This window comes from Manacus candei, unplaced genomic scaffold (genome assembly GCF_025592945.1).
Source record: "Manacus candei isolate 608988 ecotype Guabito, Panama unplaced genomic scaffold, ASM2559294v1 h1tg000022l, whole genome shotgun sequence".
NCBI lineage: Eukaryota > Metazoa > Chordata > Aves > Passeriformes > Pipridae > Manacus > Manacus candei.
Genome location: NW_026138070.1, coordinates 3,457,474 through 3,480,802, shown reverse-complemented (window position 1 = coordinate 3,480,802; position 23,329 = coordinate 3,457,474). Strand labels below are relative to the sequence as shown.

The 23,329-nt window shown below is 51.5% G+C and overlaps 3 protein-coding genes and 1 long non-coding RNA gene across 12 annotated transcripts in view; 2 read left to right on the top strand and 2 right to left on the bottom strand.

Annotated features, from left to right (window-relative positions):
* LOC127470586 (uncharacterized) overlaps positions 1-10,836 on the top strand; it is a 53,698-nt gene extending 42,862 nt beyond the window's left edge. Inside the window, exon 3 of the long non-coding RNA XR_007904330.1 lies at positions 10,689-10,836. This is a non-coding gene — a long non-coding RNA (uncharacterized LOC127470586). The remainder of the gene's footprint in view (positions 1-10,688) is intronic.
* Positions 6,009-10,892, bottom strand: FBXO2 (F-box protein 2). Its single transcript, XM_051786246.1, has 5 exons — positions 10,643-10,892; positions 9,443-9,569; positions 9,251-9,346; positions 8,790-8,925; positions 6,009-8,401 (listed from the first exon to the last, which is right to left on the bottom strand). The coding sequence occupies exons 1-5, from the start codon at positions 10,890-10,892 to the stop codon at positions 8,267-8,269; spliced, it is 744 nt and encodes a 247-aa protein (XP_051642206.1). The 3' UTR covers positions 6,009-8,266.
* Positions 10,893-12,705: 1,813 nt separating this feature from the next.
* On the top strand, positions 12,706-16,013 carry FBXO6 (F-box protein 6). Its single transcript, XM_051786245.1, has 5 exons — positions 12,706-13,149; positions 13,777-13,903; positions 14,600-14,695; positions 15,010-15,145; positions 15,828-16,013. The coding sequence occupies exons 1-5, from the start codon at positions 12,891-12,893 to the stop codon at positions 15,972-15,974; spliced, it is 765 nt and encodes a 254-aa protein (XP_051642205.1). The 5' UTR covers positions 12,706-12,890; the 3' UTR covers positions 15,975-16,013.
* Positions 16,014-16,375: 362 nt separating this feature from the next.
* MAD2L2 (mitotic arrest deficient 2 like 2) lies at positions 16,376-23,018 on the bottom strand. Of its 9 annotated transcripts, none has more exons than XM_051786256.1 (9): positions 22,943-23,018; positions 20,529-20,580; positions 20,175-20,293; positions 19,554-19,625; positions 18,640-18,740; positions 18,429-18,523; positions 18,251-18,324; positions 17,165-17,257; positions 16,376-16,873 (listed from the first exon to the last, which is right to left on the bottom strand). In XM_051786256.1, the coding sequence occupies exons 2-9, from the start codon at positions 20,566-20,568 to the stop codon at positions 16,832-16,834; spliced, it is 636 nt and encodes a 211-aa protein (XP_051642216.1). In that variant the 5' UTR covers positions 20,569-20,580; positions 22,943-23,018; the 3' UTR covers positions 16,376-16,831. The 9 variants fall into 9 exon arrangements, with proteins under 9 accessions (XP_051642216.1, XP_051642213.1, XP_051642209.1 ...); XM_051786253.1 differs by lacking the exon at positions 22,943-23,018 and adding an exon at positions 22,915-22,934; XM_051786249.1 differs by lacking the exon at positions 22,943-23,018 and adding an exon at positions 22,879-22,924.
* Between the last annotated feature and the right edge of the window lie 311 nt (positions 23,019-23,329).

Sequence of the window (23,329 nt, the reverse complement as noted above, 5' to 3'; positions counted from 1 at the left end):
ACGTGGGTGTATCATGGCTCATGTTCCTGGAGCAAGCACTGTCTAGATATAGGTCAGGAATTAATGCATCCTATGCTTTTTCTGTGTGTAAATATGATCTTGCCTTTTAGGCTTACCAGAGCCCCTTTCCCCCACCTCTTTTCCATCCATACTGAATCCCAAACTCTCTGCTAAGAACAGAAGCACTGACCTTCATGACTGTCTGTGAGCAGCATCTCCTTTCCTGTGAGGAGCATGTCAAACCATTACAGCAGCCTCTCATTTCTTCCAGCTGAAACACCCAGTGGCAACAAAACAGGATCATTTCCTTTGTTTTATCTGGTTTTCCTCATAAAACCTGCTAACACTGGAATGTCTAGAGAAGTCCTGTACTTCTTCAAATGTGCCACGTTTTCAGCCCAGGCCGTGACAAACGGTGGCACCAGCAAGGGTTGGTGTTCCTTGCTCTCTGTGAAGGGCTGGTTTGAGGGGTCTCACCTCAGACATTCCAGTAAACAGCCCCCCGAGGTGTCACAGAGGAGCTGGTGTTGCCTCTGGGGATCCCCAGAACCGGGTGTCCAGTGAACCCCCCTGAGCAAAGTGTCAGAGCCTCGACAGTGAGACAGGAGGGGCAGTTTGTGTGTGCTGGTCCAAACCCCTCCCAGACAGGGCAGCAGGCTTGTCCCAGGGCAGGGTACAAGGGGTGTTTTCATAAGTATTTCAGTGGGTTGGGATCAGTGAGTCCTCCCCCTGCCTCTGTGCCCTTCTACCTGGCTCTCCCACACCCCAGTGCTGTGTTCCATGACTTTGAGGCCACGGTGTTGTTTGCTCACCTTGCTGCCTTGCACAGGTCACTGCTGGCTGCACTTGAACCTGATTTGGTCCCCACTGATGGTGGGTACCCGAGTGTGTGCTGTGCAGGATGGGGGACACAAACATCTGAGAAGGGTGGTTGGGGCTGCTGCCTGATTTCTTAAAATGTTGCTTAGAAACCAAACTCGATATTGCCGAACTCCACCAGATCTGCAGTGCAGAACTCTCTGCACAGGGAAAAGGATTTCTTATTTTTATTATTATTTTCTACTTTTTCCCCTCCCCTCTTACAAGAAGTAACTCACTTTTCAGCTGTTGGAGAAGGTGGTAATTGATCTAGAGCTTTGCAGCTTGCCTTCCGGAATGGTTTTATTCTTAATGTAGGAATAAAATTCTGTTAGGTCAAATACACAGCAATAAATACAAGAAGCACATTAACTTTAATATATTGGATTATTCCACTTGGTGGTGACGGGGAAAAAAACAAGATTTAATTCCCCTGGCAATGCAGGCAAAGAAAATCACTTTCCCTGCCCATTTTTTTTTCTCTTAAGTCATTTTTGTCTGTCAATGCCAGTGCTGCAGGCTTTGACAGGGTTTAATTTTACTTCTTATTTTTTTTTAACCTGGTGTGAAAGTAAGAAGTGTTTTCTCCAAGTAAATTGTTCACAAATTCACTCAATGCCTTTTATTTCTGGCTGGTAGAGATTCCTCCCCTGGTGGGATGTGTGGAGCTCTTGGTGCCATCACAAAAGTGGGGATTGCCTGGAGCTGGCAGGGTAGGGTGGCTTTTAGCTTCACTTTTGGGGTGGGGCAGTGAGTTCAACACAGCTGTTCTCCTTTTTCCAGACGTGCTGGTGTTGGTTTCTGTTCCTACCCTGGAGCTTCCCAGCTAGAACTAGGATCTGCTGCTCCATGCCAACTGTTTCTGTGATGTACCAGCACCCTTCAGGGCTCAGGGCTCCCACACAGTGGTGACTGTGCCCAGCAGGGCATGGGTGTCTCTCCAGTGCCATGCCTTGCAGTGCTGAAGTCTTTCATCAAGTCCCATAGTCAGTCCTTGTGCCAAGCCTTCCCTCATTTTTCTGGGGGAGTGATGACATTGGATCCTTTCCCTACAGTCCTTGACTTTCCCCAAACTTCTATTTTATATGGGAAAAAGGACAGATGAAAAGAGGCAGGAACAATCCCTTTGCTTGTCATCATGGCAGACAGATGGGTAGAAGGTGGCTCTGCTGGGGACCAGGCAAGTGGCAGAGAGACTGGAGCAGGGATTTTGTGTGGATAACAGAGAGGAAACATCTCAGCACGGTCAAGGACTGCAGAAAGGATTTGCAGATGGTAAAGCCTTCGGAGCCAGAAAGCTTTGAAAGAAGTCTGGGTGAATCTGTGTTAGGAGTGCTGGGAGGGTGGGGAGGGGTCTTGAACAGGAGAGGGGGAATTAGAGCAGACAAGCCTGGGGGGTGTGGTTGAAGGTGTGTGTTGGTTCTAAAGCATCTCTCTCTGTGCAAATTGGCAAGAGAGGCTGGAGGAAAAGCAAGGCAGGAGTGTCCATGTGGTTAACTGAGTGTTTGCAGTGTTTTCCTCCGTCCAGGCAGAGTTATCGCTCCAATAAGCAGAGCTCCTGCACCAGCACCCAGACTCCACCTGACTGTGTTTGTCTGAGACGAGAAAGACTTCACCATAATCCTGCTGGCAATTAATTGGCTTTTGTTCAGCAAGAGTGAACAAGATCTCATCTTAATCTGTTTCATTATTTCTCCTTGTATAGCACAAGTCAACACAAGATTAGGTTTAATTTACAAAAAAATGCAAAGTCATTACTCATATCTGGATCAGGATTTTATCTGCTTCGTTTTGCAACACTTTGTGTGTCAATATGAATGGGAGGAGCTGCACGGTGTGTGGTGAGGTGGAAACAGCACTGCTTGACTTCAGGACCTTTTGCAGGGATTGCAGGTGTCAGAGCTCTGGTATCACCCTTCCTCTACAGAGAAGGAGCTCTGTGCTCAGGGAAACCAGGGTTTGTGTACCCTGATGCATTTCAGTGCTTCTGGACGTGGTACCTACATCCTCAAGGTGCTCAGTGGGAGGCTCCTCGCTGCCAAAGCTGCTCCCCTCCCTGTCAGTGCCCCCGTTCCTGCTGCAGGGAGATGTTTCCCCACCATCCATCAGTCCAATGAGCTCTCCTATGACTTTATTGCAGCCTCTCTGCCGCTCTGGGAGCACTGATTGCACTGTGGTTAATGGGTCTGCACAGGCACCAGCTCCAGATGAGCTGCTCTGAGTGCCTGCAGGGGAGGTCAGCCAAGGGCATGTGGGATGTCCCTGGGACTCCTGACTCCCTGGGAAGGGCTGCCCAGCTCCGTGTGCAGGGAGGGTGGCAGGAGACCCTGTGTGCCTGGGCACGGTGCACGTGGGGACACAGCCCTGCTGCTCTGGGTGACTCTGCTGAGACTCGTGGCTGGATTAAGGTTAGAGATACTCTGCAGGGAGAGGTATGTTACTGATTTGAGTGATACTGATAATAAATCAATGCTTTAGGATAGTGTTGAGCAAGTTGTGCTGCTTCCAATGGAATTTGAAAGGCCTTCATCTGCATTCAGGCAGCTTTCACTGCTCTGATCAGTCATTACAGCCGAAAACGCTGCCAGCATCCAAGAGAGGTGTGCTGTGTCTGCTGCCCAGGGGGCAACCGTACTTCCAAAATGTGTGTGGGGCGTCCCCGATGGCAGGGATAAGCATTAGGGTCTGCGCAGCAAAGGCTGCTCTGCAAACCGTGCCAGGCACTGCAACAGGACGAGGACAAAACGCTCCCTTCGTGCCTGAGCTGCCGCCAGAAGAAGAAACAAGGTGCAAGAGCTCAGACACAGACCCAGGGCGGTCCCTCTCCATCCCCCGTGCATCTCTCTCGGCACGGAGGGAGCCCCGCGGGCTCCTGCCTGCAGCCCGAGTGCCCTCTGCTGTCCCCGCCGCGGGACCGCGCTGCTGCCCTGCCTGCCCTGCCTGCCCGGCTGTGCCCGGCTGTGCCCGGCTGTGCCCGGCTCTCCTGCTCCTGGGACATCCCTCCCGCACTCACCCACCGGCACCGTGCCTGTCTGGCTCTGGGTGTCCGTGACCCTTCGCTTTGCTCCCAGGCTGCTGCGTCAGGAGCTCGGCTCTCTCGGGCTGTCCTTGTGCTTTGCCAGCTTCTGTGAGGCTTCCCGGCTGAACTCCTGCTCCCCCCGTAATTCCAAAGGGATTCCCCGGCAGGAAAGCACCTTCTTTCCCTGTTAGGTAAGGAGACCGAGGGCAGGGCAGTCGCTGCCCAAGGCCGTCGGGAGGAGCCAGCTGGATGGAAGGAGAAGCAGGGATCAGGTCAGCTCAGAGCCCAGGCTGCTCACACGGGCACTCTTTTGCCCCCAGGTGTGTGTGTGGTGTGGGACAGCAGTGGAGGAGGTGAGGGAGTGGCTGTGCCCGAACCGCAGAGGGAGGTGTGTGCCCCAGGGAACACCAGCCCGGCGCTTTCCAGTTCTTGAGGGGAGTTCTACTCTTGTCAGGCAAGGATAAGTCCTTGGTTTTCCGTCCCTTTTGTGACCCTACTCATCTCAGCTGCAGCTTTAGGCCAAATGTCTCTGCTGCAGGAGTGACTGATGCTCTGCTGTCCTGTCTTTCAGGAAGTGCCATTCCCAGCTTCTACAAGCTGTTTGATTTAGAGGGAATCAAGCTCCTAAGCCATCCTCCCTTTTACAACTGGCTAAAACAGCTGGGCTGCAAGCAACAGGGAACTGTCAGATAGATTATTTTTATTTTCTCCCCCATCTCTCCCATCCCATCTTGAATTGCCTGGTGGGGGAGAAAACTCCTCCATCTGTCCACAGCCCCCCAGGTGGGCAATAATAGATGCTTCATATAGAAAAATTCAATTAGACTTGACAAGAGATATATGATAGTACTTCCTTGCCAGGGCCCCATCTTGCTCTGTTCTGTTCCTCTGCAAGAAACTTGCTATAGAAGCTGTTGAGAATAAAAAACCCAAAAGCAACCACTTTTTAAGTATTTTTGGCCGTATTATAATGACATTTATAGCCAGGATCAGCTGTGGTGGGCTATGTAGAAAAGAAAAATTACAGTGGCATCTCATACAACTGCAGCCACCAAGGTGCAGGTGGCTACCCAGGACTGGTGAGAGCAGGACAGGGCTGTGTGTTGTGCTCTACTAGGGCTTCTCTTGGTGCCTCTGAGTACTGGAGCAGCCAAGGTAAGAGGTGTGTTCATGTGGTGTCTTGGCCAAGAGTGAAGGGTTCGTGTCTTAAACTCTCCAGTTCTCTTCATCCAGCTGGTCCATTCCAGTGTGGGGTGTTTGGAGGACAGTTCCATTCTGTCTTTGGTGTAGTTCAGCAGTGCTGGGGTGCACTGTGGCTTTGATGTGCAAAGGGAACAGGAGCCCTTTCTGCAGCTCCTGTTGCTGTAACTGGGACTGGGAGGGGACCCTTTTGTGTGGTTTCAGTTTGGTTGTTTTTTGGGGTTTTTTTTCCTACAACATGAATGCTCCAGCAGCACTCAGTTTTTGTGTTTTAATGCTCAGATTTCTAAATACTCTGAATCTGGGGGTTGAGAATACCTGTTGTAAATTACTTGGGGTCAGAGATCTTCCTGTCTGTACAGCATGTGTCTGCATTGGTCACCAGTGTTCCCAAAAGCTGCTGTGCAGTGTCACACAGCTGCCTGCTGGTGTTGGCACAGCAGAAAGCAGAAAGAACTGGCATTGAAGCTGTAACAGAGCCCTGCAGTGGCTGGGAGATTTAATACATCCAAGCCCTTTTGTCACAGTTGCACTGACTTTCTGTAATCCCATGAAATTGTATCATCTCAATTTCCATGAAGTCTGGAACATGTGAGAGCCCATTACCCATCTCTGACAGGTGAATGGGCAGTTTGGAATTGGATGTATGTGTGCAATGCAGATCTCAGTGTGTTCACACTTCTGGTATTTGATCAAAATTCAAAAGGCATTTGGAACAAAATATTTATAATGTGAGCAGGATTTTTTTCCCCATGTGCCCAGATACTCACTTGCTTTGGGATTCTGACTGATGTGGCTGAATGCAAGGGGTAATGGCTCCCTTGAGGTCAGCAGTGACTTTGGGGAGCAGCCCTGGGGGGCAGAGGTGGCTGTTCTCTGCAGGGAGGCTGCAGGCACTGAGTTCCTTGGAAAGCACCTCTCTGAGGGAGTGGGAAGGTCAGGACAGCTTTGCAAGATGCCCCTGACAGCCAACATGAACAGCATGAGGAGGGTAAGCCCCCAGGCAGCTGTTCATGGTAACAGAGCTGCTGGGGAGGCTTTGTGTGTTTAGTGTGTGTTTAGTGGCTCAGCCTAGATAAACCCAAAGTGGGGACCACGGCCCTACCCTCTGAGTACAAGGGCCACAATATCCAAAGGCTTAATCCTGAGGTTTATCCTGACTCTGAGATGGTGGATTAAGAAAGGTTCAGTTTAACAATTGCATCAAGATGTGGAATATTGATCCCCTCGCTGCACTGATTCCTTAGGGACAGATGGAGGGCTGGCTTCTTCTGTGGGGCAGAAAGTTGGGAGCAAGTTGAAGATTAACCAGTCAGCTGCACTAAAGGCTGTGGTGAATAAAGCAGCAGTTGTGTGAACGTGTGTGCAGGGGGGATGCAGGGGAAAGAGGTAAATTGTGAACTGGTTCTGGTGCCTCCTGGGTCAGAGCTAAGGCTGAGCTCACAGAAGAGCCAGTGACTGTTGACCTGGAGGGTGTCTGGCAGGACTGGGCTTTGTAGGAGCCCTCCTGGGCCTTCTCTGTGCCTTGCATGAATTCTCACTGTGCTTTAAGTTCACTTCTGCTTGCTGTTGCACTGCAGCCCTGCTGCACGTGGAGCATTTCTAATGGGTCCAGGCTGCTGGATTGAGGAACAGAGCAGTTCCTCTTCCAGGGACACTCGTGGTACCACACAAGGTACAATGACTCCTGGTTTTGGGTAGGACTGGCTGATGTGGCTCCACATAACTAAACAGAGAACATGTGCTTGAACACAGGACACAGACACCCAGCACACAAGGGAAGATCCACACACAGCTGTGTCACTTTATTAGGTTTGCCTGGGCTCTGGCACAGCGTGGCCATGGTTTGGGAGCCCTGTGTGCCCGGGGCACCCAGGGGCAGCCCTGCAGGAGCCCAGGGAAGCAGCGTGCACAGTGCCCAGGGGGAAGTTCTCCTTTGGCTGCAGGCAGGAGCAGTCACTGCTCAGGTAAAGGGGCACTTGGATGCAAAGTGGCAGCCCGGGGAGGGAAGACAGACAGAGACACAAAAATACAAGTGCCTTCTCTAGGCAACAGCAGCTCTGTTAGGGGATGCTCTTCTGAGGGGAATAACTACAGGGACAGGCTTGGCTCAGGAGAGCTTAGGGGTCTGTTCAGAATGGGGATTCACAGCCCTGAGTGATATCAAGAGGCACAAGTGGGAGAGTGAAGTGCTGTCTTGTCAGTGAACACATGGAGGAGGCAGACAGGTACTTCTTGCAGAGATGGAGTGAGGCAAAACAGCTTTGTGTGTGCAGGGTATCTCCTCCCTGCAGGGTCAGACTGGGTGACCAAACACTTGCACAAAGCATGCAGAGGCCAGGGAGGGGCACGTTAGTTTGTTTTCATTTGTTCCTGGACCCCACCCCCAATTTTTCCTAACCTATTTCCCTAAGTTGTTGTCATATCTCTCTCTCTCCCAGCAATTACTGTCAGTTGTCATCTGTCTGAGGGAGCCAAATGAAGCCCCAGGGTTGGACACCAGACAGATTTCTGTTCCCAACACTTGCCTCGATAAATGGATACTGGGAACAGTTTAAGGGAAAAGGATCCAATCCCTCTTGTTTTGCATTATCACTAAAAATTAAACTAATAGCACTTGACAGCCAAGCTAGAGCCCCTCTGTGGTAAGCAATGACATCTATTGTTTGTAAATGGGAGAAGCCAAGGTTCTCACTGCAGGCCATGGAAGCAGTTGGTGACAGAGCTTGTGACAGGGCTCTGGGTTTCCCTGGTACGTTCTCAGGCACAAGGTCTATGTTTTTCTTTCCTACTTTCTTCCACTCTTCACCTTCCAGAAAATATGCCTTAAGTGCCCCTCTAAGTTAAGGAGTGCCCAAGTCTGGGAGCAGGCAGGAGGGGTGTCTGGCTTGGGGTTAATGGCTCAGGAGAGAAGGTCTGCAGGACTTTTAGGTCATCTCCCGTCTGATGGAGAACATCAGTGCAAGTGGTGAGGCTGAGCCTTGTGGTGCAACCTCAGATCCATCCCCACTCTTTGCACAGTCCCCCTGAGGAAGGCTGGGCGCTGGCTCTGGCGTCTTGCAGGCGCGTTCCTACGCAGAAGGGCCCAATGCTCTACAGCCAGAAGCAGCACCATGCAGAGACCATCCAGAGGCCGTGGGATGCCCTGAGGGAAGTCAGCTCCAGCATGCAGGCCCCAGCTGAGCGTGGCTACGGCTCCACTGTCACGCTGCTGTTGGTGACGCGGGCGCCGTACCAGCCCTTCCAGAACAGCGTGTCCTGGCCGCCGTGCTCGAAGCGCACGAAGCGCACCCCGGGCCCGTACTTGGAAAAGGTGTGGGAGATCTTTGGGACAAGAGACAAAAGGGTTGTTGGTAAGCATCAAACCACCCTGAACCTACAGTGCACAGAGCCTTCAGCCCCACACCTGCCATGCTAGGTAACAATGGGGACATTTACAGTGGAAGGAGCTTTGATCCCATTATTTTTTTCAGAACCTCTCCCACTTGGACATCTCCTTCACTTTACACCTGCAGTGGTAACTCAGCAAGTTTCCAAGTTTCCTGCAAGGCAGCCTCCCAGTATAATCCCTTTGTTTAATCACAGGGTCATGGCTCCAGAGAACACGTGACAGAGCCTTCTCCTCCTGCAGGAGAACTTTCCTGCTTCCCTCTGCTTCAAAATATTCCCGATTCATGCAGGTTGGGTGTCACCCGCTGAGGCTGCAACTCACCTCAGTCCAGCTGCCATCGTTGTCCTGTGGGATGGTAACAGTCTCACTTTTGTACTCAGCCAGCACATCCTCGTTCTCCGAGAGCAGCTTCACGCAGAGCTCGTAGAGGCAGCCGGCGTCGCGGCGCCCCGCGTACCTGCAGGGACAGCCCGCTGCTGGCACCGCCTGGCAGCTCTGCAGAGAGCCACAACACGGGCTCTCCACTCCCACCAAGGGCCTTGCTTTGAGGTGGAAATGGTTCTTGCCCCAGCCCACCACCTCCCCTCATTCACAACACTTTGGAGTTCACGTGCACCGACACTTTGAAGCTTGTGGGAGCTGCCTGTGAGCCCTGTTCCACTTCCAGGGCATCCTGGCAGCTGAGGTTTTAAGGCCCAGTATATATGAGGGACGTGTCTTCCCTGCCCTTCCTTTTCTTTCTCAGCTCTCTGCCTGCCTTCTGAGGCATCCTTGCTACTTACCAGTCTCTTACCACAATTTTAGGCTGGGTTGTGTCCATCAGCTCTTCCCAGTAGCCCTCAGCCCTAAGGTCAATGACCTGAGCCTTTCGACACCACCTGAAAGACAAGATGTTATTGGTATCATGGTCTCTCCTGGGACTGGGGGAACCAAAAATGTTCCCTTCCCTAAATAAGAGAAGAAAGCAGCCTTACTCATAAGATGTAACAAAGTATTTATGGACTTCTTCACTAGGGAATTCTTTTCCAAAGTCCCCTGGGAGCTCTTCAATTTTCCAGCCATCACCTCCATTCTCTACCTCTCCCCAGTGCTCCAAGTCTTCTGCAAATGGCAGAGAAGAGACTTGGATGAGTCTTAGTTTCTGTGGGCCTGGGGAACCTGACCATCTCCCACTGGAACCTTCTTTTGGCTTGTGAAGGCTCAGTGTTAGACACAGCACTAATTTTGTATGTAGACTATGGATATGTTAAGTAGAGGTCAGGCAAAAACCTTTAGTCTGGCTGAGCTTAGTACTACCAAACTTTAACATTCCCCAGCAAAATGGCTGTGTAGTTGTAGGTTTGTCTAAGGAAGTACTCCAGGGAAAGGATTTAGGTATTCTGAACAGTGTATCAGCACTTCCAGTGGTCACAAGACAGAAACAGCCTGGGGAGAGATGCTGATTGCTTTATTTCTGTTTTCTAAATCTCTAAGTGGTATTTTCAGATGCAGTAAGGCCTTAAACATAGGGCTTTTCTGGTCTTAGCCAGAGGGAGCCTGGATGTTGGAAAAGCTTGCAGAGTCAAATGGAGAAGCTGTGTTGATATTGCTTTGGTCTGTGATGTGTGAAATTGTTGCTGCTTGGGTTGTGAGGCTTGTTTACTGCTGCTTATTGCTACTACAGCCCTGGGAAGTGAAGCTCATGGATCCAGAATAATGGCACGTGGGGTATGTGGGCTGTGTGGGGAGGGGAAAAACATGATTTGCCTGTGCTGCTCCAAGGAAAGAAGCCTGAAGGGCTGGTGAGCTGAGGGCAGACAGGCCCCTGAGCAGGGAAAGGCTTCCTCTCTCCTGTCATGGTTTGGCAAGAAGCAATACAGAACAGATGCCATGACCATTATGGCACTGGACGGGTTCTGCAAAGGACATTTTTGTCTCTCAGACTTGATTTGGATCCCTGCAGAGGTTATATAAACCTAATGTGAAGTAAAGCCCTTTGCAAAGACTGATTATCAAAGGCCTTTGTGCCCATTAAATGATTTGGCTGCGTGCAATGAGTGATTTGACTCCTGGGCAAGGAGAAAATTCTGCAACCTGACAGCAGCTAAGATCTGCTTTCAAAGAGTGGAAATGCCCAATTCTCTGTGACTGGTTATCTCTCTGAAATCTCGGGGCAGGTTGTGCTTGTCTCTCACCTTCACCACATGGGTTCTTGATGAGGTTCTTCCTTTTCTTACTCAGGAAGTAGAAGTTTTGCCAGTTCTCTGCATCCTCCTCTGACTCTGCCCCAGTGAGCCCTTCCTGCTGGCACTTCAGGATCCACAGTGCAGCTCCATCGACCAGGTTCTTCCACTGGCAGCAGACCAGGCGACACACAAGCACCAGATCCACTGCAGGTATGGCAGCCAGGATTCGGATCAGGACTGCTTCAGGGAGGGACTCCATCCCTGGGCTCAGCAGCGTCAGACACTGAGGCAGTAGGAAAAAAGAGAAAGTAAGTGTGTTATTTGAAGGCTTGATTTTGGGGCCATAGATTTCTCCCTGACTTCAGGGCCTCCTGACACCCATCAATATGCTGAAGCAGATGAATATTTTATGTCATAAGTGAAAGCCCTGAGTTAAATCCCCCCACAAAATGGAAGTACTTGACATCTGCAGCTGTGGGCAGCTTGTTTGTTTCCCAGACTGGCATCAGTCCTTCCAGAATGTCTGCTGCTGCAAAAATCAGCTTTTTAGTAATTATTTCCTCTGCAGAGGGAGGCAGAGGGGGTGTTTGTTCTGCCTTTAGGAACATCCCTGATAACAAATGCTGCAGAGCAGTACCCAAATATCAGCAGTGAGCATCTTGCCAGCCACCCTTGCAGTGGTTCATTCTGTGTCTGATAGGCTTTACCTCAGGGGGCTGGCACTTAATCCCCTTAGTCACGAGCTCATATAAAGTACATGTCTGAGCATAGCTGAAAATAACTCAGTTGATATTTTCTAATATTCCATTTTCTATGGCCTCATAACCTGAGCCATTAAGTCAGAAGTGTGTGCTAATTCTGGCCTCCAAACAGCTCTCTGCTGCCCTGAGGCCCAGGTGCTGCAGGACTAAGGAAAGATGATTGTGCAGTTTCAGAGCCCCTGTCACCAGTGACGGATGCACTGTGACACTGCTGTTGTGTCAGCTGAGTCCTGGGGCTGGGGAGCTGCTAAGACTGCAGTGAACTGCATGGATGCAGCCAAACTCCTTGGGAACGAGTCATTAAGCCTGGGAGAGCACCAGGAACAGAGGGCAAATATCCTGACATGTGACTTGAAGAAATACAGCAGTGCCAAACCTGGCAAGGGAGGGAAGAAATAAAGAGTCACTGCTGTAACAGCATCCTAAATCTAGATGTTCAGGTGCAGAGCATCGTGTGTTCTCTATCTGCACTGCAGCCAGCACGGACAAACTGTCATTTAAAATTCCCTGGCTTTTCTGGGGATAGCATCAATGATTTCCCATTCTCCCTGCTTCCAACCCTCCAGCACAGTCCTGAAGGCTAAAATGTAATTTAAAATGTAATTAAAAAAAAACCAACAAAACAAAACAAACCAGAAACATGAGCAGTCTCGCTGGTTTGATCTCTTACAGGAATTTCAGAGGCCCCGCCTGCTGATGGAGCACCGCCGCCGTCCTCGTTAGCGAGGATCCCCCGCTCTCGGGAGAGGGACGGAGGTACCTTCCCTTTCCCACCGCAGTTCACAGCATCCTCCCCCAGGACCGGTCCGCATCCCCTCCGGGACCGGTCCGCATCCCCTCCGGGACCGGTCCGCATCCCCTCCGGGACCGGTCCGCATCACCCTCCGGGACCGGTCTGCATCCCCTCCGGGACCGGTCCGCATCCCCCAACGGGACCGGCCCGCATCCCCCTCCGGGACCGGTCCGCATCACCCTCCGGGACCGGTCCGCATCCCCCTCCGGGACCGGTCCGCATCACCCTCCGGGACCGGTCCGCGTCCCGGCATCGCGGGCAGCGCCCACCCCGTGCCGTGTCGCCGTGTCCCCATCTGTCCCCGGAGACAGCCCGGGACACCCGCAGGGGCTCGGGGGGACACGGAGCGCTCTTACCTGGGCAGGAGCGCCGGGGCCGGGCGGGCCGGGGCCGGGCTTGGGGCCGGGCTGGGCTGTCCCGACACAAGGCTGCGGTTCGGGGAGGGCGGTCCGGGCCGCTCTGATAAAGCCCGGCGGCCCCGCCCGCGCTCCTCCCTCCCCCGCCCCGCGGAAGGGCCGCGCCCGCACATCCGGGGCCGGAGGGCGCAGGTCGGTACCGGAGCGGGGCCGGGGCCCTGACTCGCAGCTGCTCGGCCCCGGCCCGCCGGGCTGCCCGTGGCTCTGCCCTGCCTTAGGCAGAGCCTGTGTGTGCCTGTGTGTGCCTGTGTGTGCCCCGGGGCTGTGGTTCCCCCCCGCCCTCAGCCATGACAACCATCGGCGACCTCCCCGAGGACGTGCTGGTGCAGCTGCTGTCGCTGCTGCCCGCCCGGGACCTGCTCCGCAGCTGCCGCCTGGTGTGCGCGCAGTGGCGGTACGTGGTGGACCTCAACACCCTCTGGAAGAGAAAGTGCCAGCGCGACGGGTTTTATCAGCAGAGCCTGGACAGGAACATCTCTGACTGGAGGGTCTTCTATATGCTCTGCCACTTGAAGAGAAACTTAATCAAAAACCCCTGCGCTGAAGGTTGGTCTCGTTGTTTTAGCAGTTAAAGAGTTTCCGAGAAGTCAGAGTGAGTCAGTATATCCTGCATGACTCAACTGCTCGTGCTGCAGGACTGTCCAGCTGCTGGTGGAGCTCTGCTGGGTCAGATCCAGCTCAACACCAGCAATAGAACTGCTGTAGGTAGACGGGTGTGTATTTACCAGTGCTTTGTGGTTGCAACCAGAAAAATCTGGAGTCGCAAGGCCCCAGCACTGCAGACGGTGACAATTAATTTGCACAGCAAGTACAAGGTGGTAATGAAACCATCGGGTATTGGCAGTAAACGTTTGGGCAGCTGGAGAACTTTGAGTTATCAAAGACTTGACTAATAGGACTACAGTAATTCTACTTTATTGCTGATGATGAGTTTGTGATGTGGTCAGATGGTTTGTGATGTGGCACAGCTACCTGCTGTGCCAGCTGCTGACAGCCCCATGAAAAGCAACCTAATGACAGGGGTCACTTCCAGGTTGTAGGAAAAATAGTGGATCTGAAAACTCCATGTAGCTTAATAGAATTCTCCTGTAGCTGACTCTTTAATGAAAGCAGAGCTCCTGCTGGTAGCTGAAGTGAGGTCCTAACCCTCATCTTGGACACCTGTGTTTGTAGAGAAATTCCAGCACTGGACAATTGACCACAACGGTGGAAATCAATGGCAAATTGAGGATCTGCCTGGAGATCATGGAAATTTGATGCCAGACCCCACAGTACACAAATACTTTGTCACTTCATTTGGGTAAGAACTGGATTGCAGTAATCTGGAGCTGGGAAACCTCCTTTCCCCTGTGTGTCTGCACAGGCACCATGGTTAGAAGGCTTGAGGCAGGTCACTGAACCTTAGCCCAGCTGTGGGAAAAGGAAGGAGCTTAATTAAGCCTTTATGCCAATTAGTCTAAAGAGACAGGGTACTGCTGAGAGAATTGGTCACAGTATATGTCAAGTTTTTCTGTCTCTACCAGGAACCTCCTGTAATTTTTATAGTTAAAATCATCCACGTGGATTTTATAGTTACAATAATTCTCCTCTGCCAGAGTTGATGGGCAAAGGTGAAGGCTCTGGCAAACGTAATCAGCTGCACTTACCTGACAGGGCTCTGGAACCTCCAGGAGTGGTAGGTGTGTCATGCAGAGTGTAAGCAGAGGAGGATTAGCTGCTTTTACATGCACTAGGCAGTGGTTTCCTGTTCCAGTACACAAGTGCAGGGACCCCTCTTAATCCAACTTGCAGGTAACTATTCCTTTTATCTGGGGGTGAAGCTAATTCAGTTCATTTCCTTATCCAGTTCTGGCTATGGAAAAGGCAGGCCTTAGCCAGGTCAGGTTTGTGGGCCTTCAATGCCTGGGCAGGCAGTAAATCTGTCAGGGAAAGGACACGGACAGTGAGAGGGAAGAGATGTTTTGAGGAACTGTGAGTATTTCTGTGGCTGTTTCAGGCTATGCCTCAAGTCTCAGCTCATTACTCTGAAGAACGAAGGATACCAAGATCAGCTGATGGATGAGATACGGCCTGAAATTGTAGTCAAGGACTGGTAAGAGGATGCACTGAAAACTAGAATTTCTGGTATTGGCCTAGAATTAAGCTAGGCCTGTGGAGCTTTTCATGCTATAAAATCAGTTCTTTAACCTATGGGAGTTGTAGCTCTCAAGTAAAGCATAAGCTACATCTGAGCTTATTAAAGGAGAGCAAGGAGCTGGCAATCCTGGAAAGTTACAGAACTTCTCCACAGCTATGGGGATGACAGTCCTTTCCGTGTACAGACAGGGATCTTCTTGGAGACTGTTTCTGAACCCCAGGGGGAAGTGAAGGCTGTACACACAGCCCTGGGTTCCTCTCCCTCCCCAGGTATGCTGCCAGGTCCGACTGCGGGTGCCGCTACGAGCTCCGGGTGCGGCTGCTCTCGGCTGATTACATCGTCCTGGACGAGTTCGAGCCCGAGCATGTGATCATCGAGCAGTGGAGTGATGCCAAGTGGAGAGAGGTGAGCAGCAACCCCGGGGGCAGGAGCTTTAGATCAGTTTTGTGGCACTTGAGTCTTGCCAGTCTTACTTGGCCAAAAGTCCCAGTGGACCTTTCTCTGCTCTCCAGCCTCCTGAGTCAGTCCTTGCTGTTGATGATGCCAAAGAAGCAGTGGTGCCCTGATCAAGTCAAGTTCCTTTTTAGGTGCCCAGGATTTTCTAGATGATATCCCCCGGGCTTCTGTGTACTCAGTCTTTTTAATTGTTTCTGGGTTTTACCTAGTTTTTGTCTAAATAACTAAGTCACAAGAGCAGATTGCTGTTTTTCCAGATCAAAAACCTTTGTTTCAAAACTACTGTGCAAGGATGGCCAACTATTGCAGACTTAACTTTTCTTAAACTGTTAAAGGTGTTTAACTGGTTTGATTTTCTGTAACAACCACATAAGTAACATTCACATTAGATGTTACTTATGTGACAAATGCACCTAAGAATTGAGCTTAATGTTAGTTTGACTCAGAGAACATTTCAGGGCAGAAGGCTGAGTGAGAGGGTTTTTCTGCCCCATCCCCTAAAAAGGGGGTATTGCACTTTCAGTGAAAGGTATCTTGGTCTCAGGAAAAGCTCAATGACTCACAGACTGTAGTTGTCTGAGTTTCAGGTCTAGTTAGGCAAATTAAGAGGAACTCTCTTATTTCTCTCCAGATTTCCCACACATTCCGGGATTACCCAGCAGGAGTTCGCCACATCTTGTTCCAGCATGGAGGGCAGGACACCCAGTTCTGGGCAGGATGGTATGGGGTCCGTGTGACAAACAGCAGCATCACCATTGGGCCCCACACATTGTTATGAAGGCACAATAAAACGGTTTGCTTTACCTCAGGACTGTAACCAGGTGGCCTCAGGTGCACTTTTTGTCTGTACTCCCTGGGTGAGTGTCCTTTGTCCTGCCAAGCAGCTTGTTTTTCTTGTTCACAGCAGAGCTTGTTTTGTATTGAACTGTGTAACCCAATATAAAATGTTAAAGCAACGCCCAGCCTCAATCTGCAGTGTTCTTGTACTTGTTACCTGCAGGCTCTTGCACCAAACTCCACCCTGCTAATGCCACCTGTGGGTGAGAGATCTCCCATGGAAAGGGGAGAGACCAGGGTACAGCCTTTCCTAGGAACTGACAGAGTCCACATATGTGCCAGAAAAGTGGTGAAAGCTCCACAGAAAAAGTACTTCCTCATTTAAGAAGGGGGCTGGTTTGAACAGGACTCAGCCCAGTTCAACTGGGGTAAAACTTCATATTTATTGAAGACTACTTGGGACAGTCACAGTGGACAGACACTACATAAGGCCTCACTCCCCCTTAGCACGAGTCCATTGCTCTCGTGGAACAGCTCCTTGCTGTCCATCCCTGCCCCTGTGCAAGGGAGCTGCCCCATCAGGTGAGAACTGGATTGGTACAAAGCACTGACTCCCCAGGGATGCACTGTAACAACACCTGTACTCACTCTCACACGAGTCAACATGGGAACAGGCTCTGGCTCCACATTCCAAGTCAGTTCTATATACAGTGGTAAGAGCACTTGAAATAAAGAGGCAGCAGCTGCTCTACATTCACCAGAAGGCTGGCTGAAGAGATGGTTCTCAAGGTATGGTTTGTGACAGATCTTACTCCACTGGAAGATCACATGAGGCTCGAAGGCAAGGAAAAGTGGAAATCAGGTGCCTTTGTGGGCTCGCTCCTCTACATAGAGCTGCATCTGGAGGAGAGAAACCAGCATCAGTCCTGTTTGGTCTACAGGTAGGTGAAAGGGGAAAAGCCTACAACAGGCTGAATAGGAAAGGTTTGTACCTTCCCCCATAACCAGGAGGTTATTTTATTATGAGGAGTCTTGCCCTGTTTTGATTACTGGCACAGACACCTGCAAGGCTAAGCTACTGCTCAGCAGTATTAAAGTTGTCACCCCACAGCAAACTGCAGAGCTGGTGTGAGAGCAGACAAAGCTCAGAACTACAGCAGGTTCAGCCACCTCTTGGTCAGATCTGCTCACCTTTAAGATGTCAGATGTCATGGTTTTCAGGGGGATGAGCCGGGGGTCGTGCATGTGCACGTCCTGCTCGTCAGCGAGGATCCACGGGAAGTCCTGGGGGCAGGAACACAAGGTGTGTTACTGGCAGAGCCTGGCAGTGCTGCAAGGTGAGCTCTTCCTCAGTGTTAAGTGAATGAGAGAGTGAATGGCTGAGGAAGGAACAGGTCACTCAAACCTTCCACAACAGCAAAACTTAACACTTGCACACTTGGCCCTGAGACTCAGCATAACTGTCTCCAGTTACAGCATCAAACTGTGATGTCAACCCTCTGCTTACTGCAAAGGGGACACCTCACTTCTTTAAAAGATACACTCTCAGCTGTCATGAGCTATCATGTTCTTCTGTCCCTTATACCAGCGTTTAACTGCAACTCCTGAATGCCTGGGGCATGGATTTCCATCCTGCCTTGGAAGTTTAAAGCTTGGCCTACTACACTCCCAGTTTCCATTACTAAGCAGTACAGAGCCATTGAAATAATTTTATACTTGGTTAGCTTTATTTATTGTGCCTTAGGACACATAATATAACTTGGCTCAGGAAAAAAGTTTCCCTGTATCTGTGCAAGGATTCTTAAAAAATAAATAAATAAATCTTGGTTTAGAAAGTGATCTGTACACACTTTGATATTTATTTGTGCCCCCAAACCTACTAGTTACTCGAATCTTAGTCTGCCTTGCTCCTTATGCAGAATCAGGAGGATCATCAGGGGATGAGAGCTGCTTTTTATTGATTAAATTCAAATACCTGTTCTACATGTCTGAGCACTTCTAAGTGCCTGACCAGGCACTGGGCAGTGAGTGCTGTTACACTCTGTTTCAGGGTCTGAAGCAGCCGTTGTCTGCAGCTGTGGCTGTGTGTGGTGGATGTGCTCCCACCTCACCAGCACAAACCATTTTAACCCACTTCAAGAGCAGCTGTGAAGTGCCTCACATGACACATGTGTGCATGTTCAAAACATCTGTCAGCCTTAACCTCAGAGAGAACAAAACTCTGCTCTGCCCAGTCTTTGCTCTGCAGCTTCCCACACAGAGTCAGGTGTCACTCACCTTTATCACCTGGATCTTTTCCATGTTCCGTGTGGCAGCCTCCCGTGTGTGAACCAGAACTGTGAAGGTGCAACCTGAGAGAGAAAGGGCAGGTTCCAGCTCGGGGGACAGCTCCCAGGGGATGGGCCAAGCCAAGCAATGCCAGGCATGAGGCTGTTTGGATCTGAGGGACGTTTACCTGGGGGGTTGTTGTCCAGCACAGCGTCGCACACGCTGATTTTCAGGATGAAGGCACGGAGTAACTGCTCCACGTGGGACAGCAGGGACTCAGAACTGTGGAGGACACAGCAGTTGTTACTGGCACGCAGCAAAGGCCTGGAGCTGCTCCCAGAACAGCCCTCAGAGGCAGATGTTGGATGCCATGGGCAAGGCAGGAGTGGAAACCTCACCTAATGGAAAGCAGAGGCGGCTGGGTGATCTCAAAGACAAATCTCTCCACCGGGTGGTGCTCTTTATCCAGGATTACAACCACGACTTTCTCCACATCGTTCTGCAAGAACAAAGATTAGAAAAATCCCTTCCTTAAAACAAGCTGTGTACTGCCCCCAGTGTGCTCTGATATAGTGGGAGTGCACTCCCACTATATTTGTTGGGGCTCACAGCACAAGCAGTTATCCAAAGCTTGAGCTCAGATTATCCTTAGCAATCAGAAAAATTGCTTTTGTAAAGCCATTTCTTGCTGGATTTTAAACTGACAGTTTGTGGCTAAGGCTGAGACAGATGGGTGTGCTAAATTGTGTGTTTCTCTAGATCCTGTTTTGGGACAAAGGAGGAGATGCAGCCATCTCACTGCATCCCTCAGGGATGGACACTGAGGGAGGTAAGAAACACTCAGACCATTGGCCAAACAGAGCAGCTTTGTACAGCCACAGTGTACAGCTGATCTAATTCTGTTTTCTGAATATGCATTATGATTGTCTGTGAAGAGCAAGGAATACAAAACCTGCCAGCAGCCTCCTGGAATGTTTCACAGGTCACACCCTTCTCTTACAAAAGCAACTGAACTGTTCTGCCAGGACAGGTGCTTCAACTGGGATGGATTCAAAAGCAGAATGTTAAAGTGCAGGATGCTGTAACTGGAAATACACACACACATGTCCTCAGGTGCAAGTAGGAGATGCAGCAAAGCCTCAACTGCCAGAAAAGGTTACGGGTGTTGGTTTTAGTTTTGTCAGGAACTTTATCAGCTAATGTAGTGTATATGGTAAATTAGTAAATAAAGGTTGCAATTAAGAGAGTATTTATGTTCTCTTACTTTCTGTCAGAGCCACTTGCAGTACTTTGGTCCCTGACTTGCTCTCACCTTCTCCAGCAGTGGCTTCACACAGTGCAGCGTGTCCTGGATGTACTGGTTCAGCTCTGGGTGGCAGGACATCTGTAGCAAACACAGGGAACAGTCAGAGCTGTGTTTGATGTGAAGCAGGGCAATGCTAAAAGGGGAGATTTAAACAGAAGCACCAGTGTGTACAAGGCACTCCAGTCATGCTTCAAATACTGGTGAAAAATGCTGAGTTGCCCATTCAAACCAGCAATTCTTTCAGGGAAGGGTTAATCAGCTGAGGCAGACCACTGCACCCACACAGGTGTTGTCTATCAGGAATATACAGCCACAACAGCATATGGGGAACAGCATATTCCAACCATCCCTATTTCCTAGGAAACATGCTTTCCTGTTACCTCACTGCACAGAGCTGGGGAAGCCTTCTACTACTGCTGTCCATGACCTGCTTGTTCCATGAGCACTGCTGTATCCTCAGCTACAGGGCTGCTCTCCCTTATGACAGGAACTAATTTCCCTTCAAAAATGAGTTTGCACATTAAAACAATCACTTCCAGAGTACAAGTTTTTGTTCTAGTGACTGTTGACTGATCCTTGCTATTTTGCTTGTCCATGTGGCTGTCAGCTTCTGGGAAAATCTCCTACCTGGACAGGTACATTGTATTTTTTCCTCTTCTGAAAGATCCCAATGGGGTAAACTTCTCTGACGTACAAGATGAGGTGAACAGCCACTTCCAGGAATTCTGAAAGAACATCTGCAACAACTGGAAAACAGAAGTAAAGAATGCTGAAGAGGGGAGGGGGAAGGGGGGGGAAGCAGAGCAATACCACAGACTCAGAGGAATTTTTTTTAAAGGTATAATTTTTTTGTACCTAAATTTCGCCTGCATCCCCTTATTAGCTGCAGGAAGTTTAGGGACAGACCAACCCTCCAACAACATTTAGTGCCAAGGAGAAGGCTCACAGGGGCATCAGCTGCAGCTCAGCACAACAGTTTACCTTGCCCAAAGTTCAGGTCCTGCCGTGTGAGGGTTGTCATCTTCCCCAGGCCCTGGAAGTAACAACGAAAGGAATGCTTATCCTTTGGCTGCTGTATTATGAACACAGTCAGCCCACAGAACCATCCACCTCTCCCATGCCCCTGCTGGCCTGCAGACAGAGGTGTGAGCACCCTCTGCAACCACAGCCCTCAGGGATCACCAGCAGTGCACAAACCACAGTGTTCTGGCTCACACCTCCAACTGAGAGATCACCCAGAATTTAATTCCTGCTTTTTTTCCACTCTCTCCCTCTCTTTTTGGGACACAGGTAAGTTCAGACCAATACTTTTTAGTAGCCCAAGAAACACTGGTTTTTTAGTTTCATATTCCTTTCCTTTTCTAGCCCCCACTTCCTACTCTAACACAAAAAATTCTCAGTTTTATGGGTTTATTCCCACACCACCATCATGAACCAACACTCGTCCAGGCTTGGAGCTGCATCTTCCACTGACACATCACCACACAGGTTCTCATCTGCTGCCATTGCAACAGCTTCAGAGTCTGTCTCTCCAGTCCCAAGGAATCCAAACCCAAATTAAGTCAACATGGACTCTGTCACACAGGATTACGGAATATCTCAAGTTGGAAGAGACCCATAAGGATCATGGAGTTCAACTCTCTGCTCCTCTCAGGACTACCCAAAACTAAACCATGTGACTCAGGGCATCATCCAGATGCCCCTTGAACTCTGACAGGCTTGGTGCCATGACCACTTTCCTGGGGAGCCTGAAATTTGTGACACTTATAAAGGCCAGCACATTATTGTGCCAAATTGAGTATCATTGCCAACAGTCAAACAGCACACACTGGGGTTCAGCTTTCCAACAGCTTTCCCTACAGGGTGGAATCTGTGCCTTACACAATTTAAGCCACAGTGTACACAATTACCTACTAGAAATTTTAATTTGTTTCGCTATTTTATCCACACTCTCTGCGTGCACGAAAACTAACCACCAATAGCAGCACCACTGTTGATGAGCTGTGTATGTCTTTAAATGCCTCTGGAGCACCCTGGCTCCTCCAGTGTCCTACACAGACCTCTGCTGAACCAAAACCATTCCAATCAGTTCTTTAGACACCGATTTTCAAGCTGTTTCAGCTGCAACAAACCACATTTTTCAGACTCACAAAGAATTAGTTTAACCTTCACAAAATAGGGAGCTACCCTCATTTCCCTTTTTTTAAATCAGAATCCTACGACTGTATACAAAGACTTCCTGGAATATCAATGATCTGCTACACTAAATAAAATTAAGATATCTAAGTATCTCTCTAGCCCTCCAGCCACAGTGACTATCACATTTGTACAAAAGATCTGTATCAGAGTAGCATAAACAATCTGTGTTTTCAGAGGTTTAGGTTCACGTCCTCATCTAAACATCATCTCTCCTTAAAGAGAGGCCCCAGTGAGGGAAGAGCATCCCAAGAGATCCACCCTTCCCTGCAGTCACAAGGTTGGAACTGGGTACCACACACTCAGCAACTGTGCAGGCAGGGAGATCGTGGAATCACAGAACAGTCTGGGCTGGAAGGGACCTTTAGGCTCATCTCGTTCAGCCCCCTACCGCGGGCAGGGACACTTTCCACTAGAGAGGTTGCTCCAAGCCCTGTCCCACCTCCTTGGACACTTGCAGGGATGGGGATATCACGTAACTCTAATTCATCACGTCCAACCTCCCCGTGTCTATACCCCGGGCCCCCAGGACAGCTGGCCCTGGCCCCAGCCGTGCCCTGCCCGCGGCTCGGCTCCCAGGGCAGGACGGAGCTGCCCGGCCCGTTCGGGTGTCCGTGACCCCGGGCAGGGGGGCTGGACCCCCGGGGCGCCCCGGCCCCGCTCCGCGCACAGCACCGCCTTTCCCCGGCATTCCCGGGCCCCGGACGGGGCTCCCGCATCGGCACCATCCCCCCGACCCGGTGTCCCCCCACAACCCCGCTGTCCCCACGCTGTCCCTATGCCCAGTGTCCCGCCACCCCACCCCGCTGTCTCCCCCCTGTCCCTGCTGTCCCTGTCCCAGCTGTCACCCCCGTTACCCCCTGGTCTCTCCGGTCCGTACCAGCCCCGCTGTTTCCTCCCCGTTCCCGCTGTCCCCCCGGTCCGTACCGGCCCTCCTGTCCCCGCTGTCCCCCCGGTCCGTACCGTCCCCGCTGTCCCCCCGGTCCGTACCGTCCCCGCTGTCCCCCCGGTCCGTACCGTTCCCCCTGTCCCCGCTGTCCCCCCGGTCCGTACCGTTCCCCCTGTCTCCCCCGGTCCGTGCCGTCCCCGCTGTCCCCCCGGTCCGTACCGTCCCCGCTGTCCCCCCGGTCCGTACCGTTCCCCCTGTCCCCGCTGTCCCCCCGGTCCGTACCGTTCCCCCTGTCTCCCCCGGTCCGTACCGTCCCCGCTGTCCCCGCTGTCCCCCCGGTCCGTGCCGTTCCCTCCGCCCGTTTCTCTCCCGCCCAGCGCGGCGGGGGCGGTGGCGGCGCGCGCGGGTGACGTCACGCGCTTGTGCCGAGCGCCCCCCAGCGGGCGGGAGGAGCGGGCGCGGGGCCGGCGCTGCTCCCCGAGGCCCCCGCGGGTCCCGGTGCCCCCCGTCCGCCCCCGCGGCTCCCCCGGCACGGCGGGGCCGGGCGGGGAGCGAGGGGAGCGCTGCGCCCCCGATGGGTCGCTAACCCGCTCCGCGGCTGTAACGCCGGGGAGTCCCTGCGGGGAGCGGGGGCGCGGCGGGCGGACCCCGCTCACCTGCGCGGCGGGGCGGGCTCCGCGCCCCCTTCACCCCCCCC